Source organism: Coregonus lavaretus, assembly GCF_964263955.1.
Source record: "Coregonus lavaretus genome assembly, contig: HAP1_SCAFFOLD_650, whole genome shotgun sequence".
In the NCBI taxonomy this organism is placed as follows: domain Eukaryota; kingdom Metazoa; phylum Chordata; class Actinopteri; order Salmoniformes; family Salmonidae; genus Coregonus; species Coregonus lavaretus.
Window position 1 is genome coordinate 55,882 of NW_028164660.1, and position 18,764 is coordinate 74,645.

At 50.3% G+C, this 18,764-nt stretch overlaps 1 protein-coding gene across 1 annotated transcript in view; it reads right to left on the reverse strand.

Moving 5' to 3' along the window:
- The window catches only part of LOC311116801 (calcium/calmodulin-dependent protein kinase kinase 1-like), a gene marked incomplete at its 3' end in the record, with an annotated part of 86,912 nt that overhangs the window by 9,989 nt on the left and 58,159 nt on the right, over positions 1 to 18,764 (reverse strand). Inside the window, exons 9-14 of the mRNA XM_084191839.1 lie at positions 10,694 to 10,893; positions 8,959 to 9,012; positions 8,470 to 8,543; positions 7,095 to 7,182; positions 5,596 to 5,724; positions 5,283 to 5,386 (exon numbers count right to left, since the gene is read on the reverse strand). Of these exons, the coding sequence (XP_084047965.1) occupies positions 5,283 to 5,386; positions 5,596 to 5,724; positions 7,095 to 7,182; positions 8,470 to 8,543; positions 8,959 to 9,012; positions 10,694 to 10,893 (649 nt within the window). The remainder of the gene's footprint in view (positions 1 to 5,282; positions 5,387 to 5,595; positions 5,725 to 7,094; positions 7,183 to 8,469; positions 8,544 to 8,958; positions 9,013 to 10,693; positions 10,894 to 18,764) is intronic.

Below are 18,764 nucleotides of genomic sequence, written 5' to 3' on the forward strand. Positions count from 1 at the left end.
CTGAGCCGATGGGAAAGAGGAGGCTTGCCCACACCTCCTCCTACAATACCACCACCATCGGCCAGACCCATCGTTCCATCTCCGGAGTCCAGTGGGATTCGGCTCTCGCTCCCGAGGGCATATGATGGCACCGCAGCCGGGTGTCAGGGTTTCCTACTTCAAGTAGAACTCTACCTGGAAACCATTCACCCGGCGCACTCGGGATACGAGAGCGTTTCCGCCCTCATCTCCTGTCTATCCGGCAAGGCATTGGAGTGGGCTAATGCCGAATGGAGGGGAATAGACGCCGCTACCATCAGCTATGCGGAGTTCTCCCGCCGCTTCAGGGCGGTTTTCGATCATCCCCCAGAGGGGAAAGCGGCGGGGGAGCGTCTGTTCCACCTCCGACAGGGGAAGAGGAGCGCGCAAGAGTTCGCCCTGGACTTCCGGACTCTGGCGGCGGATGCGGGGTGGAATGAGAGGGCCCTCATCGACCACTATCGGTGCAGCCTACGAGAGGACGTTCACCGAGAGTTGGCCTGCAGGGACACCAACCTAAGCTTCGATCAGTTGGTGGACATGTCGATCCGTCTGGATACCCTGCTGGCTACCCGCGGACGTCCGGAGTTGGGGCCGTCCATTCCATCCCCCAGCACCTCCGAGCCGAGCCCTATGGAGCTCGGGGGTGCTGGTGCTAGAGAGAGGAGGAGAGAGACCCGGAGAGAGGCCGTCCCCTGCACCAACTGTGGCCGTAGAGGACACACTGCGGCTCGGTGCTGGGGAGGGTCTCCTGGGGATCGAGGCAACAGGTCACGCACTGATGAGTCATTTCAGGTGAGTAGGCGCCCAACTCACCCAGAGCTCTCTGTTGTCCACTTGTGTATTCAAGTTGAATTTCCCCAGGTTTCATCTCATTCCCAGCATAAGGCGCTAGTCGATTCAGGCGCAGCTGGGAATTTTATTGATCGTAATTTCTGTGTTAAGTTAGGGATTCCCCTCCTACCAGTAGATGTGCCTTTCCCTATCCATGCCCTAGACAGCCGTCCTTTGGGGTCAGGTTTAATTAGTGAGGTCACGGCGCCACTAAAGATGAAGACGCAGGGGGGTCATGAGGAAATCATACAGTTGTATCTGATCGACTCTCCTGCGTTTCCCGTGGTGCTCGGGCTTCCTTGGTTAATCTCTCATGACCCCACCATTTCGTGGCAACAGAGGGCTCTCAGGGAGTGGTCTGATCAGTGTGTAGGGGCGACCACGGTGGAAAGTTCGAACCAAATGCCCGCACTGCATATTCCTCCTGAGTATGATGATTTGGCACTCGTGTTCAGTAAGAAGAGGGCGACACAATTACCACCTCATAGACAGGGGGATTGTGCGATAGACCTCCAGGCAGGTGCTGCACTTCCGCGTAGTCATGTGTATCCTCCGTCTCAAGAGGAGACGGCGGCTATGGAGACATACATCGCCGAGTCTCTGGGACAGGGATACATACGGCCCTCCACTTCTCCTGCGTCCTCGAGTTTCTTTTTTGTGAAGAAGAAGGATGGAGGTTTGCGCCCGTGTATTGATTACCGTAGTCTCAATCAGATCACTGTTAAATACAGTTATCCTCTCCCTCTGATTGCGAGTATGACGGAGTCATTACACGGAGCGCGCTTCTTCACAAAATTGGATCTCAGGAGCGCCTACAACCTGGTGGGCATTAGGGAGGGAGATGAATGGAAAACAGCATTTAGTACCACCTCGGGTCACTATGAGTATCTCGTCATGCCATACGGGTTAATGAATGCTCCTTCAGTCTTCCAATCATTTGTGGACGAGATTTTCCGGGATTTGCATGGGCAGGGTGTAGTGGTGTATATTGACGACATTCTAGTATACTCTGCTACACGAGCCGAGCATGTGGCCCTGGTGCGTCGAGTGTTGGGTAGGCTGTTGGAGCATGACTTGTATGTGAAGGCGGAGAAATGCCTGTTTTTCCAGGAGTCCATCTCCTTCCTGGGCCATCGGTTGTCCGCGTCAGGGGTGGAGATGGAGATTGACCGCGTTTCAGCCGTGCGTAATTGGCAGACTCCAACCACGGTTAAGGAGGTGCAGCGGTTTTTGGGTGTTGCCAATTACTACCGGAGGTTTATCCGGGGTTTTGGACAGGTAGCAGCTCCCATCACCTCCCTGCTAAAGGGGGGCCCGGTGCGTTTGCAGTGGTCGGCTGAGGCGGACAGGGCGCTTAGACAACTGAAGGACCTGTTCACCTCGGCTCCGGTGCTGGCACATCCGGACCCCTCTTTGGCGTTCCAAGTGGAGGTGGACGCGTCAGAGGCGGGTATTGGGGCTGTACTGTCTCAATGCTCGGGCACGCCTCCTAAACTCCGGCCCTGTGCTTTTTACTCTAAGAAGCTCAGCCACGGGGGACCAATATGGAAATGTATGCACTCATACTGTAAATCGCTCTGGATAAGAGCGTCTGCTAAATGACTAAAATGTAAAAATGTTAAGTCCTCTAATGTTTTACATTTCTAACTCAATAACACAGACCTGATTTGTCCTAATGGAAAATGCATCAACCCCTACAAATATGTCAATTTATTATAATCCACATAATAATTCAAATGAAATTAGCTGTGTGCGAGAGAGAGACTGCGTATGCTAAAGACGATCTGAAAGTATGTGTCTTTAACCCTGTTTTATAGTATAACTTATTTTGAACGAAAGCCACGAATGAGTGAGTCACTCAGCCCTATCCTGAAAAATATAGCTGTCTGCGGTTCTGAAACATAATCTTCAGTGCGGCATAGAATTGGCAGCTTTCCCTATATGTTGCTATGTGAATAATAGCGAAGTTAACCAGCATTTTGGTGTTGAGAACAATGCGGCGGAGGTAGCAGTGGAGTGAGGAGACGAGGAAACAGCCCTTGCCTTAACTGTCTAAGAAAACTGAGTAGAGAGGAAACCCCAACTTAATTAGGTCTATAATCAATAGCCTAACTGTTAAAGGTGCCTGGCTTTATAAAACTTAGAAATGTCCTTGTTTTCGAAAGAAAAGCAATTTTTTTGTCCAATAAAATAACATCAAATTGATCAGAAATACAGTGTAGACATTGCTAATGTTGTAAATGTCTATTGTAGCTGGAAACGGCTGATTTTTTAATGTAATATCTACATAGGCGTACAGAGGCCCATTATCAGCAACCATCAGTCCTGTGTTCCAATGGCACGTTGTGTTTGCTAATCCAAGTTTATCATTTTAAAAGGCTAATTGATCATTAGAAAACCTTTTTGCAATTATGTTAGCACAGCTGAAAAGTGTTGTGCTGATTAAAGAAGCAATAAAACTGGCCCTCTTGAGACTAGTTGAGTATCTGGAGCATCAGCAATTGTGGATTCGATTACAGGCTAAAAATGGTCAGAAACAAATAACTTTCTTCTGAAACTCATCAGTCTATTCTTGTTCTGAGAAATGAAGGCTATTCCATGCGAGAAATTGCCAAGAAACTGAAGATCTCGTACAACACTGTGTACTACTCCCTTCACAGAACAGTGCAAACGGGCTCTAACCAGAATAGAAAGAGGAGTGGGAGGCCCCGGTGCACAACTGAGCAAGAGGACAAATACATTAGAGTGTCTAGTTCGAGAAACAGGTGCCTCACAGGTCCTCAACTGGCAGCTTCATTAAATAGTACCCGCAAAACACCAGTCTCAACGTCAACAGTGAAGAGGCGACTCCGGGATGCTGACCTTCTAGGTAAAGTTGCAAAGAAAAAGCAGTATATCAGACTGGCCAATAAAAATAAAAGATTAAGATGGGCAGTCTGAGATATGGGTTTTTCTTTGCAACTCTGCCTAGAAGGTCAGCATCCCGGAGTCGCCTCTTCACTCTCGCTTCTATACCTTCCTTATCAAGAGAACATCCCTAGTCATCCCTACTGCCTCTGATCTTGCGGACTCACTAAACACATGCTTTGTTTGTAAATTATGTCTGAGTGTTGGCCCTGGCTAACTGTAAATTACAAAAAACTAGAACATTTGGCCGTCTGCTTTGCTTAATATAAGGAATGTGAAATGATTTATACTTATACTTTTGATACTTAAGTATATTTTAGCAATTACATTTACTTAAATATATTGAAAACCAAATACTTTTAGACTTTTACTCAAGTAGTATTTTACTGGGTGACTTTCACTTTCACTTGAGTCATTTTCTATTAAGGTACCTTTACTTTTACTCAAGTATGATAATTGGACACTTTTTCCACCACTGGTGTGTCAAACATGTGCTGTTAGATAAAACAAAAAAATCTGACCGATTTCTGGTTAGGGTTAAGGTTAGGGTTTAGCGTAGGGATGTCCCAAGTATTCCAGATAGTACTAACCCTAGTTAGCGGGCTAGATGGGGGTGGCAAAATGGGAATATGGACAAGTCCCTGACAAGTGACAACCCATACATCAAAACGTAGCTACGAAGAGCTACTTTGTAACCTGCTACGTTCTTTTTTGTGTCTCTGAAAACATTTTAATGACAGAGCTTGGGGAATACCCTTCACAAAGAGTAAATATAACACACCAGATTTCGAGGGCTTCAATAAAGGGCTGTAAAACTAACGTTACCACAGAGTTGAACGTTATTAGCACGGCACTTGCTTTACATTTGGGCATAGCATCCATTGTTTTTCACGACACCCAACACCCTACCATGACAATTCAAGTAACATTATAAACTGGGTGGTTCGAGTCCTGAATGCTGATTGGCTGACAGCCGTGGTATACCAGACCGTAAACCATGGGTATGATAAAACATGTATTTTTACTGTTCTAATTAAGTTGGTAACCAGTTTATAACAGCAATAAGGCATCTCAGGGGTTTGTGGTATATGGCCAATATACCACGGCACTCCCCATAGAAGCAGTAACAGCTAGTTCACTCTCATCTCCGACTGGTGTAGTTGCATTGGGTGATAGTGTCCAGTCTTGCTGTAGCGCGCCAAGGCAAGATAAGCTTATAGCCATGTAAAGAGCGCCCACTCCAGGACAAATAATGAAATGCAAAAAAAAAGTCACATTCTTTTTTCCGAGCATTTTCTCCGCATCTTTGATCGATTCTTTACGATGGATTAAACACAGATACAACTACAGTACATCCGTAAAAGGCTAATATCAGCTGACAACATCGGCCAATATCGGCTCCATGTAAGATGTTATAGGGTGTGTCACAGAATTGTGTATTGTGTTATTATTGTGTATCTCACAGAAGAGATATTATTGGTGGGTGACTGATAACTTGGCAGTTTGGGAGCTGTACTACCCACATTAACAGGTTGCTAGGTGCAGACATGGACCTCTCCGCTCTACTCCTGGGACACTCATAGGGGTTACTGAAGGATCTCTTCCGCAGCATGGCCTTCACCAGGATCTGAAACACACACAGGTCTTAGAATCAAATGCTTCACACACAGACATGCACACGCCACACACAGACCCATGACCACACAAACACATGTTTCTACATCCATGAAGGCAGGCAGACACAAAAGCATGCGTACACACACACACACACACACAGGCACACACACCCACACAATAAAAAAACACACACACATAAACACACTTCAGACTCCTTACCACAGTGGACAGGCTGGGGACAAACTTGACAGAGTTCTGCACCTCCTCTTCAGTGACCTCCACCACGCTGCAGTGGTCCTCCTCTAGAGGCAGAGGGTCACAACCATCCTGGGTGACCCACGGGTCCAACTGAGAGAGACACACACAACCAGAATGTCACAATGCTATGGTATGTGCTTGGGCAATCCTGGACAAATCCTACCATGAGAGATATGCCCATGCAGAAGAATCTAAAGTTACTGTAAGATCCTTGTCAAATCATTACTGGAGAGGCGGACGATAAGGCAACCTGAGGCTTGCTGAAATGATTGAACAGGACAAAAACACATAGAGAAAAGCAAAAAGACACAGCACTCACAAGGCCTAGCTGAGCGAGAGAGGGGGAATAATTATCGACATAATCTATTGGGCCGACTCTAGAAATGCCTGATGCTGTAAACAGTCTTCTAAAGGCTACGGCTGTCTATCGTCAGGACTGACGTCAGGAGAGACAGAGAGATAGAGATAGTTAGAGAGACAGAGAGAGAGAGAGAGAGAGTGAGAAACAGACAAGACAGAGACACACACACAAACAGACAGAGAGAGAGAGAGCGAGGGGAGATGGAGGTAAGCACACAGTGTGTCACTGTGTCAGGGGATGACACCAGGAGGTCAGTTCTGGATAGTTCGGGCTTCCTCTGTGTGTGTCAGGGGCTTTGAGTAAATTGAAAGCATTTCATGGAAAGCTAATCAAAGATAGCAGCTAAGCCATTCTATTTTGAATTTAAAACATTCCATGGCTTTCTTTTTCTTTCTTCCTTCCTTTCCTTCCCTTGCCCTATTCTGTTCCAGTGCAGGCGGCCACCCCCCAGTCTCCCAGAGTTGTGCATGAAGCAGTACCAGGACTTCTGGTACACATGAATGTCCACATTCATGTCTATGCTCCAGTACAACATCCAGTCCTTTTATGAGTTCAAGCCTTCTAATACAGGGAGCTGATGCAGAGGGCTGACTTTGAGAGAGAGGCCCGCATGCACCCAGTGGAACTGAAAATAAAGGCCTGGTCTGACTCGGAGGACACTGAAGAAGAAGAGGAAGAGGTAGTGGCGCCTCCACAGAAGAGGCAACATGGGAACTCTGACGAGCAGTGGCACTTTTCTGATGAGGAGATGGAGAAACTGGAGGCCATACCCACACCCCCACACAGCCCCTGATCCGCTGACTACAGATCAGATTATAAGTTAGAACTCCCTCTCCGTCAGAGAGACTGGCAGGGAGAGAGGATTCAGCCTTCACCGTTAGTTTTGGGACTTCCCTTCCTTGAACGTTTTGTGTGTGTGTCAGCTGTTGATCTGTTGATCTGGCAATCTACTTGGAGAACACGTTCAATCATGCTCATGACACATTCAGCATTGCCTGTTAATTTTGAAACTACCTTACGCAGGTAACCTCCTACAGTACCATTGGTCTAACTCAGGGGGATGATGGTGGAGCACTTGACTGGTTTCTCCTCCCCTCACCTTGATCTCAGGTATGGTGATCCTGGTGTCAGGGTTCTTGTCCAACATTCTCAGGATCAGAGTCTTCAACTCCTCAGTGATCTCTGGCCTACAGGAACACACACACAGACACAGAGGTCAAATACACAGAGATCAGAGGTCAGGGCTGGTATAGCATGGGTATAACATGCCAGGTATAACATAACAGCCAACAGAGCTATCCAATTCCTTTCACATGCCACCAGATTGATTAATCATCTTAACTTTGGGATGGTGGGGTGGGGTGGATGGGGGGTGGGGGGGTTGAGGGGGTGTGTTTAGACATAGTTCTGTTAACAGCAGTTATTGATCACAGTAATAGTCACAAGAGAGACAGAACATCTGAGATATAAGACAATGAACAGAGGTAGCAATCCTCCAACAGTATCCGTCTTAAATAATAACAGTGGTGGTAGCTAAGCTAACCCAGGCAGTGTTGTTATAAGGTGTTTGCATTGAGATGAGCCCGTTATGTATTGTGATGTTGTTGTGTTAGGAGGACTGTGGAGCAGCATGCTATCTTCCCACACAGAACGGCTAAGAGTCCACACCAGACACAGACACACGCACACACACGCACACACACACAAACACACACACAAACACACACACACACACACACACACACACACACACACACACACACACACACACACACACACACACACACACACACACACACACACACACACACACACACACACACACACACACACACACACACACACACACACACAGACTATTTCATTAGGCTGGGGATGACAAGATTACATGTCCTACACAGACAGGGATACTATTTCATTAGGCTGGGGATGACAAGATTACATGTCTTCCCCACACATACTTCAGCTGACACTTTCTCTGTTTCGCTGTGTTTCTCTCTCTGTCTCCCTCTCCCGTCTCTATGTTTTTCTCTCACTCTCCTTCTTTCTTTCTCTCCTATACCAGACACAGAGAATTAGAATTGCCTCCAGGCTACTTTTTGTCTGGCATTGGGTGTTTTTTCAGAGAGTGAAGGAGATAAGAGGATAGAGTGAACGAGAGAGAAGGAGAGAAGAGGAGAGAGGAGACTGGGAGTGAGTGTCTGAAGGCAACCACTACTGACACTCCGGTTTGGCTTCAGAGGGGCTGTTTTTCATGACATTCAGTTGACAATCACTAGGAACATCCCCATACTTTTGAAGGGTGTGTGTGCGTGTGTGAGAGTGACTCCTAGGCATGGGCTTTGCCTCTGAGCAACAGCTAAGTTGGCAGCATCGGTTTCAACTCTGGGGTGTCACGGTGGCTGGAACATCAAGTCTGTCTCATTTAATAAAGAGGAGGAAGGGGCGATGGAGAAAAAGAGAGAGAGACTTACGACTCTGGGAACTCCACACATTTAGTCCTGATCTTATTGTGTAGAACCAGGATGTATTCATCGATGAACGGACACTGCAAGTAGAGAAGCGAAAAGAGGAGAGGAGAGGACAGACGAGTAAAGAGGAGAAGAGAGGTAAAAAAGTGAGCGTTATAAATTTGAGTTATAATTACAATTTTAAGAACATCTTGGGGCAAAACAAGTCTGTATCCCTAGTGACGGCTGCTTAGGTAAGAGCATAAATATGATGTGCACCAGACTGCACACAGTGATCATTAAAATGCTAAATGTTCCACTGTTCCATTAGACGTCTGTGAGAAGCTATAGAGAGGGGCCAGCTGTGCTAGCAGTCATGTCTATCTATACATAGGAGAAACCCCTCTTCCACTTCTTCTCCCGTAGAACGTCACTGAACAAACAAGTTGTTGGCAGGCTGAGAAGTAGTGATAAGAAGAGAAAATGGTCACAGAAATGAGCTGGCTGGCTTACCTTCCCAAACACAAAGCAGTAGAGAGTCACCCCCATGGCCCATACATCCAATGCCTGAAAAACAATAGCAGTCAAACGGTAAGAGGAGCTGTACCAGTGAACACATATAGAGAAACACAGACTCAGAATAAGATTACACAGACAGACATACAGACTGACTGACTGACAGACAGACACAAAAAGACACAGACAGGTAGATACAGACAGATAGACAAGCACACACGAACGCACACACCCACACAGACCGCTCATACCATTTTCCAAGTCCATTATCAACCCAACCTGCAAAGTGTATCTCTAGGGACCTTTGCAGGGCAATCAAATAGGAAGCAGAAGCAGAGAGCCAATCGAGCCTCAGCCTGCAGCCATCCATCAGTCTCATTCCTGCCCTGTTCTCTCTCTCCCTCCCTCTCCCTCTCCCTCTCCCCCTCTCTCTGTCCTCGATCTAACAGCTTGGTCCCAATGTGCAGCACACTGACTGACCAGGACACTCTCTCTCTGCCTGCCTGGCTTGCTTACTGGCTGGCCGGCTGGCACTATGATTGATAAACCCAGCCCTCCGACCCCAGCCACTCTATCACACAGCCACAGATGGACCACTATAGCACTGCACTGCACAGCCAATCTCTTCTATGCAGATACAGACAGGCTACTACAATTTCAGAGCGACTGAGAGAGTGGCTTTTGTTTTGTGTGCTTTTAAACATCTTCCATTGAAATCAAATAATTTTGATTGTGTTTTGCGGCTGTGTATAGAATTAGCAGACGTCAATAATACAGTGTTTGCTCTGGAACGAGGCTCGGGGACTGCTAGACAAATCAGAACAGGAGTGCCACTTGTACAGCACATGTTCCTTGAAGACAGACAGAAGGAAGGCTAGCGGCCTTGAGCACTTGTCTCCTACTCAATTCATACTCTGCTGACAGTTTTGCCTGTCGTGCAATTCTCTGTTCCAAGGCAGGGCCTTCCCATCCGTGACCAATCCCATCAAATCAAACTGCCATTTGGGGATTACCCAGAAAAAAGGCCTGACAATGAATGAGTTCTCTTAAAAAGCGGGTGGGCTGATTAAATAGAAGCACACAGAGATGAGCAGTCAGTCAGAGCAGCACAAATATGCTGATGTGTGTTGTGCTGCCTAGTAGTGGACTCTCCTCTGCTCCCCTCCCCTCCTTTTCTCTCCTCTCCTCCTTTCCTCTCCTCTCATCTCGCTGCCTGATGCTTGTTGCTAAAGCATGCAGGGAGGGACATGGAAAGAGAGAGATAGAGAGAGAGTGAAGGAGGGAGAGGTAGGTTTCCTCCTGGCATGGGTGGCCCCACAAACACTCTCCTCCCCTCTCCTCTCCTCCCCTCCCCTCTCCTCTCCTCCCCTCCCCTCACCCACCCCTCCCCTCACCCACCCCTCTCCTCTCTGCTCTGCTTTGACTGGCGGGCGGCTCATTTTAATTTCATGATTTTTATTAGTCTTCCTCCCGTTCTGCCTCCTGTTCCTCCGCTTGTTCCACGGCTCGGCTGGCTACAGGCTAACATCTACAGCAACCGATGCTGCCAACCCTTGAACATCCACAGCTCTATATAAACAGCCTGGGAAATATACATTTCCCATGTTAGAAAAAATATTGTACTGCAACGAGAAAGCACACACACACACACACCCTACCACACACGAACACTGACCCACCCCCCGCCCATCTCCCACACACACACACACACACACACACTCTTTGACCCTACCTTGCCACTGAAGCTCTGGTGGATGTCTGACAGGGTCTCTGGGGCCATGAAGGCAGGAGTCCCAGCCGTAGAGGAGAGCAGGGCATCGTTGCCCTCAAACTGGTTACTGACCCCAAAGTCAGCAATCTTCACATGGCCGTCGTCCCCCAGCAGCACGTTAGCAGGCTTGATGTCCCGGTGGACTATCTTCTGGTAGTGCACTGAGGAGAACGGAGAGAGAGAACGAGAAATTGGCATTTTACAGGGTATTCCAGCAAAATAGCACCTTGTAGAACTTCAAATGGACCTGCACCTGACCATTATGATTTGACAAAGATCCAGCATTTTCCGTGGTCAGAAAAAAATGCAGGGCTCGAGTTATTCTGCTGGGATTATTTAAAATACTCTTTGAAGAGGTAGGGTTTCAGATGTTTTCGGAAGATGGACAGGGACTCTGCTGTCCTAGCTTCAGGGTGAAGCTGGTTCCATCATTGGGGTGCCAGGACAGAGAAGAGCTTTGACTGGGCTGAGCGGGAGCTGCCCTCCCATAGGGGTGGGAGGGCCAAGAGACCAGAGGTGGCAGAACAGAGTACTCGGGTTGAGGTGTAGGGTTTGAGCATAGCCTGAAGGTAGGGAGTGGCAGTTCCTCTTGCTGCTCAGTAGGCAAATACCATGGTCTTGTAGTGGATGCGAGCTTCGACTGGAAGCCAGTGGAGTGTGCAGGGAAGCGGGGTGACATGGGAGAACTTGGGAAGGTTGACCACCAGGTGGGCTGCAGCGTTCTGGATAAGTTGCAGGAGTTTGATGGCACAAGCGGGGAGCCCAACTAACAGAGAGTTGCATTAGTCCAGACGGGAGATGACAAGTGCCTGGATTAGGACCTAGACCGCTTCCTGTGTAAGGCAGGGTCGTACTCTACGCATGTTGTAGAGCATGAACCTGCAGGAGTGAATCACTGCTTTGATATTTGCAGAGAACAACAGGGTGTTGTCCAGGATCATGCCAAGGTTATTATTTGCACTCTGGGAGGGGGACACCAGGGTGTCAGAATGGGGAAAGAGAGTAGTAGTTGAGTGCCATCCGCATAGCAACGATAGGAGAGACCATGTGAGGATATGACGGAGCTGAGTGACTTGAAGAAGAGAGGGCCTACAACCGAGCCCTGGGGGACACCAGTAGTGAGAGCACGTGGTGCAGACACAGATCCTCTCCACACAACCTAGTAGGACTGGCCTGCCAGGTAAGATGCAATCCAAGAGTGTGCAGAGCCTGAAACGCCCAGCCCTGAAAGAGTGGAGAGGAGGATCTGATGGTTCACGGTGATGAAGGCAAAGGATAGATCTAGGAGGATGAGAACAGAAGAGAGAGTCAGCTTTGGTAGTGCGGAGAGCCTCCGTGACACAGAGGAGAGAAGTCTCGGTTGAGTGACCCCCTTCTTGAAGCCTGACTGGTTACGGTCAAGAAGATTGTTCTGAAAGAGATAGCGAGAGAGTTGGTCAGAGACATCATGCTCAAGTGTTTTGGAAAGAAAAGAAAGACGGGATACCAGTCTGCTGTTTTTGACGACAGAGGGGTCGAGTGTTGGTTTCTTGAGGAGGGGAGTGACTCTGGCCATTTTGAAGTGAGAGGGGACTAGCCAAGTCAGTTAAGAACAAATTCTTATTTACAATCACGGCCTACACCGGCCAAACCGGTGATGAAGGAAGTGAGAAGGTCTCCAGAGATGGTCTGGAGAAGGGAGGAGGGGATGGGGTCGAGCGGGCAGGTTGTCGGGCGGCCGGACCTCACTAGTTGCAGGATTTCATCTGGAAAAAGAAAAAGGTAAGGAAGGGAGGGCAGGAGGGGAAGGCCGAGCCGGCCGGGAAGAAAGTGCAAGTCATTGGATGCAGAAAGGGAGCAGAGTAGGGTCGAAGAGGCAGAATCAGGAGACAGGAGGGAGAAGCTCCTCTACTTCTACGACTACGCAGATATGAAGACATCTTACTCATTATACAATGAGTATAATTGTAATTATAATTAATCCTCTGTAGCTCAATTGTTAGAGCATGGCGCTTGTAACGCCAGGGTAGTGGGTTCGATCCCCGGGACCACCCATACGTAAAAATGAGCTCAGAGTGAGAGCCTCTGCTGGTACTTACAATGATGTATATATGTACAGTGGGGAGAACAAGTATTTGATACACTGCCGATTTTGCAGGTTTTCCTACTTACAAAGCATGTAGAGGTCTGTCTGGATTTTTATCATAGGTACACTTCAACTGTGAGAGACGGAATCTAAAACAAAAATCCAGAAAATCACATTGTATGATTTTTAAGTAATTAATTTGCATTTTATTGCATGACATAAGTATTTGATCACCTACCAACCAGTAAGAATTCCGGCTCTCACAGACCTGTTAGTTTTTCTTTAAGAAGCCCTCCTGTTCTCCACTCATTACCTGTATTAACTGCACCTGTTTGAACTCGTTACCTGTATAAAAGACACCTGTCCACACACTCAATCAAACAGACTCCAACCTCTCCACAATGGCCAAGACCAGAGACCTGTGTAAGGACATCAGGGATAAAATTGTAGACCTGCACAAGGCTGGGATGGGCTACAGGACAATAGGCAAGCAGCTTGGTGAGAAGGCAACAACTGTTGGCGCAATTATTAGAAAATGGAAGAAGTTCAAGATGACGGTCAATCACCCTCTGGGGCTCCATGCAAGATCTCACCTCGTGGGGCATCAATGATCATGAGGAAGGTGAGGGATCAGCCCAGAACTACACGGCAGGACCTGGTTAATGACCTGAAGAGAGCTGGGACCACAGTCTCAAAGAAAACCGTTAGTAACACACTACGCCGTCATGGATTAAAATCCTGCAGCGCACGCAAGGTCCCCCTGCTCATGCCAGCGCATGTCCAGGCCTGTCTGAAGTTTGCCAATGACCATCTGGATGATCCTGTCACGGGTGCTGAAGTTGGGTGTGGTGCAGGAATCAAGCGCAGGACGCAGAAACTAAGTCCAAAAGACTTTTGTGAAAAATTCACGTAGTACACAAGCCCAACAAGCCCGGAGGCGAAATAAAGGCGCACACAGGCGTCAAACAAAAGGCGCACTAACATGTGCGAAAAACCTCTCCAAACAACGGAGGGAAACACGTAGCACAGAACACCAAACAGAAGCGTAATCACACACAACACCTGACACACACAACGAGAACTAAATAGGACACTAATGAAGACTAACTAGAAACAGGTGTACAACATCAAGACCAAACCAAACGAACATGAAACATACAACGGTGGCAGCTAGTACTCCGGGGACGACGACCGCCGAAACCTGCCCGAGCAAGGAGGAGGAGCAGCCTCGGCCGAAACCGTGACAGTACCCCCCCCTTGACGCGCGGCTCCAGCCGTGCGCCGACCCCGGCCTCGGGGACGACCAGGAGGACGCGGAGCAGGGCGCGTGGGATGGCCCCGGTGGAACTCCGACAGGAGAGACGGGTCTAGGATGTCCCTCCGCGGCACCCAGCACCGCTCCTCCGGGCCGTACCCCTCCCACTCCACGAGATACTGGAGACCCCCCATCCGGCGTCTTGAGTCCAAGATGGACCGAACGGTGTACGCCGGGGCCCCCTCGATGTCCAGTGGGGGCGGAGGAGTCTCTCCTATCTCACCTTCCTGGAGTGGACCAGCTACCACCGGCCTGAGAAGAGACACATGGAACGAGGGGTTAATATTCTTATATCCAATAGGCAGATGTAACCTATAACACACCTCGTTCAGTCTTCTCAGGACTTTAAAAGGCCCCACAAACCGCCGACCCAGCTTCCGGCAGGGCAGGCGGAGGGGCAGGTTTCTGGTTGAGAGCCAGACTCGATCTCCGGGTGCGTACACCGGCCCCTCACTGCGGTGGAGATCGGCGCTCGCCTTGTGTCGACGGATGGCCCGCTGCAGGTGGACGTGTGCAGCGTTCCACGTCTCCTCCGAGCGCCTCATCCAATCATCCACCGCAGGGGCCTCGATCTGGCTCTGCTGCCAAGGTGCCAGAACCGGCTGGTAACCTAACACACATTGGAAGGGGGTTAGGTTGGTAGAGGAGTGGCGGAGAGAGTTCTGGGCCATCTCGGCCCAGGGAATATACCGAGCCCACTCCTCCGGCCGGTCCTGGCAATACGACCTCAGAAACCTACCCACATCCTGGTTGACTCGTTCTACCTGCCCATTGCTCTCCGGGTGGTACCCCGAGGTAAGGCTCACCGAGACCCCCAAACGCTCCATGAACGCTCTCCAGACTCGGGAGGTAAACTGGGGGCCTCGATCAGACACTATATCCTCGGGTACCCCGTAATGCCGGAAGACGTGGGTAAATAGTGCCTCTGCGGTCTGTAGGGCAGTAGGAAGACCCGACATAGGGAGAAGACGACAGGCCTTAGACAACCGGTCCACAACGACCAGGATGGTGGTATTCCCCTGCGAGAGGGGAAGGTCTGTCACAAAATCCACTGAGAGGTGGGACCATGGTCGTTGTGGAACGGGCAGGGGTTGTAACTTACCCCTGAGCAGGTGTCTGGGCGCCTTACACTGGGCGCACACCGAGCAGGAGGAGACATAAACCCTCACATCCCTGGCTAACGTGGGCCACCAGTATTTAGTGCTAAGACAATGCACTGTCCGGCCAATACCCGGATGTCCAGAGGAGGGTGACGTGTGAGCCCAGTAAATGAGTCGATCCCGAACCTCGAGCGGAACGTACTTCCGACCCACAGGACACTGTGGAGGGCTAGGGTCGGCACGCAACGCCCGCTCGATTTCAGCATCGACCTCCCACACAACCGGTGCCACAAGACAAGACGCCGGTAGTATGGGAGTAGGCTCAACGGACCTCTCCTCCGTGTCATACCGCCGGGACAGCGCATCTGCCTTACCGTTCTGGGACCCAGGGATGTACGTGATTTTAAATAAGAACCTGGCGAGAAACATACTCCATCGATCCTGGCGAGGGTTCAGTCTCCTCGCTGCCCGGATGTACTCCAGGTTCCGATGGTCAGTCAAAATGTGGAAAGGGCCCCCTCAAGCCAATGCCTCCACACCTTAAGGGCCTGAACTACAGCTAACAGCTCCCTGTCCCCGACGTCATAATTTCGCTCCGCCGGGCTGAGCTTTTTAGAGTAAAAAGCACAGGGGCGGAGTTTAGGTGGCGTGCCGGACCGTTGAGAGAGTACGGCCCCGATACCGGCCTCCGACGCGTCCACCTCGACCTGAAAGGGTAAGGCGGGATCCGGATGCGCCAGCACCGGAGCCGACGTAAACAGGTCCTTCAGTCTCCCAAAGGCCCTGTCCGCCTCAGCTGACCACTGCAGGCGCACCGGACCCCCTTTCAGAAGGGACGTGATGGGAGCTGCCACCTGTCCAAAACCCCGGATAAACCTCCGGTAGTAATTCGCAAAGCCCAAGAACTGCTGCACCTCTTTGACAGTGGTTGGGGTTTGCCAATTACGCACGGCTGACACACGGTCCACCTCCATTCTCACCCCTGACGCGGACAACCGATAACCCAAAAAGGAGACCGACTCCTGGAAAAACAGACATTTCTCTGCCTTGACATACAGGTCGTGCTCCAACAGCCTCCTCAATACACGACGCACCAGGGCTATATGCTCGGCTCGGGTAGACGAGTACACTAGAATGTCATCAATGTACACGACCACCCCTTGCCCCTGCATATCCCGGAAAATGTCATCCACGAAGGATTGGAAGACTGATGGAGCATTCATCAACCCGTATGGCATGACGAGATACTCGAAATGACCTGACGTGGTACTAAACGCTGTTTTCCATTCGTCGCCCTCCCTAATGCGCACCAAGTTATACGCGCTCCTGAGATCCAGTTTTGTGAAAAACCGCGCTCCGTGCAATGACTCCGTCATGGTCGCAATCAGAGGGAGTGGATAACTGTATTTCACAGTAATCTGATTGAGACCACGGTAATCAATGCACGGGCGCAACCCTCCATCTTTTTTCTTCACAAAAAAGAAGCTTGAGGATGCGGGAGAAGTGGAGGGCCGTATGTATCCCTGTCTCAAAGATTCGGCTATGTAAGTCTCCATAGCTTTTCTCTCCTCTTGAGACAAAGGATACACGTGGCTCCGTGGGAGCGCTGCTCCTGCCTGGAGATCAATCGCACAATCCCCCTGTCTATGGGGAGGCAACTGCGTCGCCCTAGCTTTACTAAACACGATAGCCAAATCCCCATATTCAGGCGGAATGTGCAGTGCGGGCACTTGGTTTGGACTCTCCACCGAAGTCGCCCCCACGGAAACACCCAGACATCGCCCCTCACACTGAGCAGACCACCCATTGAGAGCTCTCTGTTGCCACGAAATGGCAGGGTTATGGGTACTTAACCAGGGAATTCCCAGCACCACCGGGTACGCAGGAGAGTTGATCAGATATAGCTGTATAGTCTCCTCATGACCCCCCTGCGCACACATCCTAAGTGGCGCTGTGATTTCCCTAATCAACCCCGACCCCAACGGGCGGCTATCTAAAGCATGAACGGGAAAAGGCTTGTCAACAGGCAGGAGAGGAATCCCTAAATCTAAACAAAACTTCCGATCAACAAAATTCCCAGCTGCGCCTGAATCTACTAGCGCCTTATGCTGGGAATGAGGTACAACCTGTGGAAAATAAACAGGTATACAAAAGTGTACAACAGAGAGCTCTGGGTAAGTGGGGCTTCTACTCACCTGGGAAGGCTCCCCAGTGCGTGGCCTGTTGTCTCCTCCCTCTGGGAACCCTCCCCAGCACCTGGCCGCAGTGTGCCCTCCACGACCGCAATTGGTGCAGGGGACAGGCCCCCTCGGGCTCCTCCTCCTCCTTTCTCTAGCGCCAGCACCCCCGAGCTCCATAGGGCTCGGCTCGGAGGTGCTGGAGGGTGGAATGGACGGACCCCACTCGGAACGTCCACGGGTGGCCAGCAGGGTGTCCAGACGGATGGACATGTCGACCAACTGGTCGAAGGTGAAATTGGTGTCCCTGCAGGCCAACTCACGTTGAACGTCCTCCCGTAGGCTACATCGAAAATGGTCGATGAGGGCCCGTTCATTCCACCCTGCGTCTGCCGCTGGAGTCCGGAACTCCAGCGCGAACGCCTGTGCGCTCCTCCTCCCCTGTCTCAGGTAGAATAGACGCTCCCCCGCCGCTTTGCCCTCAGGTGGATGGTCGAACACGGCCTTGAAGCGACGGGAGAACTCTGCGTAGGAGATGGTGGTGGCGTCTATCCTCCTCCACTCGGCGTTGGCCCATTCCAACGCCTTGCCCGTGAGACAGGAGATGAGGGCGGAAACGCTCTCGTGTCCCGAGGGCACCGGGTGTACAGTGGCCAGGTAGAGCTCTACTTGCAGGAGGAACCCCTGACACCCGGCAGCTGTGCCGTCATACGCCCTCGGGAGCGAGAGCCGAATCCCACTGGGTTCCGGACCTGGGACTGGTGGACCGGCCAATGGGGGTGGCAAGGTAGGTGGAGGTGTGGGTACCCCTCTGGACTCCCATCGGTGCAGGGTGTTGATGACATCCTGTAGAGCGGTCCCCAGTTGTCTGATCTGGTCATCCTGGCCGCGGACATGCTCCTCCAGCGACTCAGGTGTGGCTGTTGCTCCTGCTGATTCCATTAATTATGGTGTGTGATTCTGTCACGGGTGCTGAAGGTGGGTGTGGTGCAGGAATCAAGCGCAGGACGCAGAAACTAAGTCCAAAAGACTTTAGTGAAATATTCACGTAGTACACGAGCCCAACAAGCCCGGAGGCGAAATAAAGGCGCACACAGGCGTCAAACAAAAGGCTCACTAACATGTGCGAAAAACCTCTCCAAACAACGGAGGGAAACACGTAGCACAGAACACCAAACAGAAGCGTAATCACACACAACACCTGACACACACAACGAGAACTAAATAGGACACTAATGAAGACTAACTAGAAACAGGTGTACAACATCAAGACCAAACCAAACGAACATGAAACATACAACGGTGGCAGCTAGTACTCCGGGGACGACGACCGCCGAAACCTGCCCGAGCAAGGAGGAGGAGCAGCCTCGGCCGA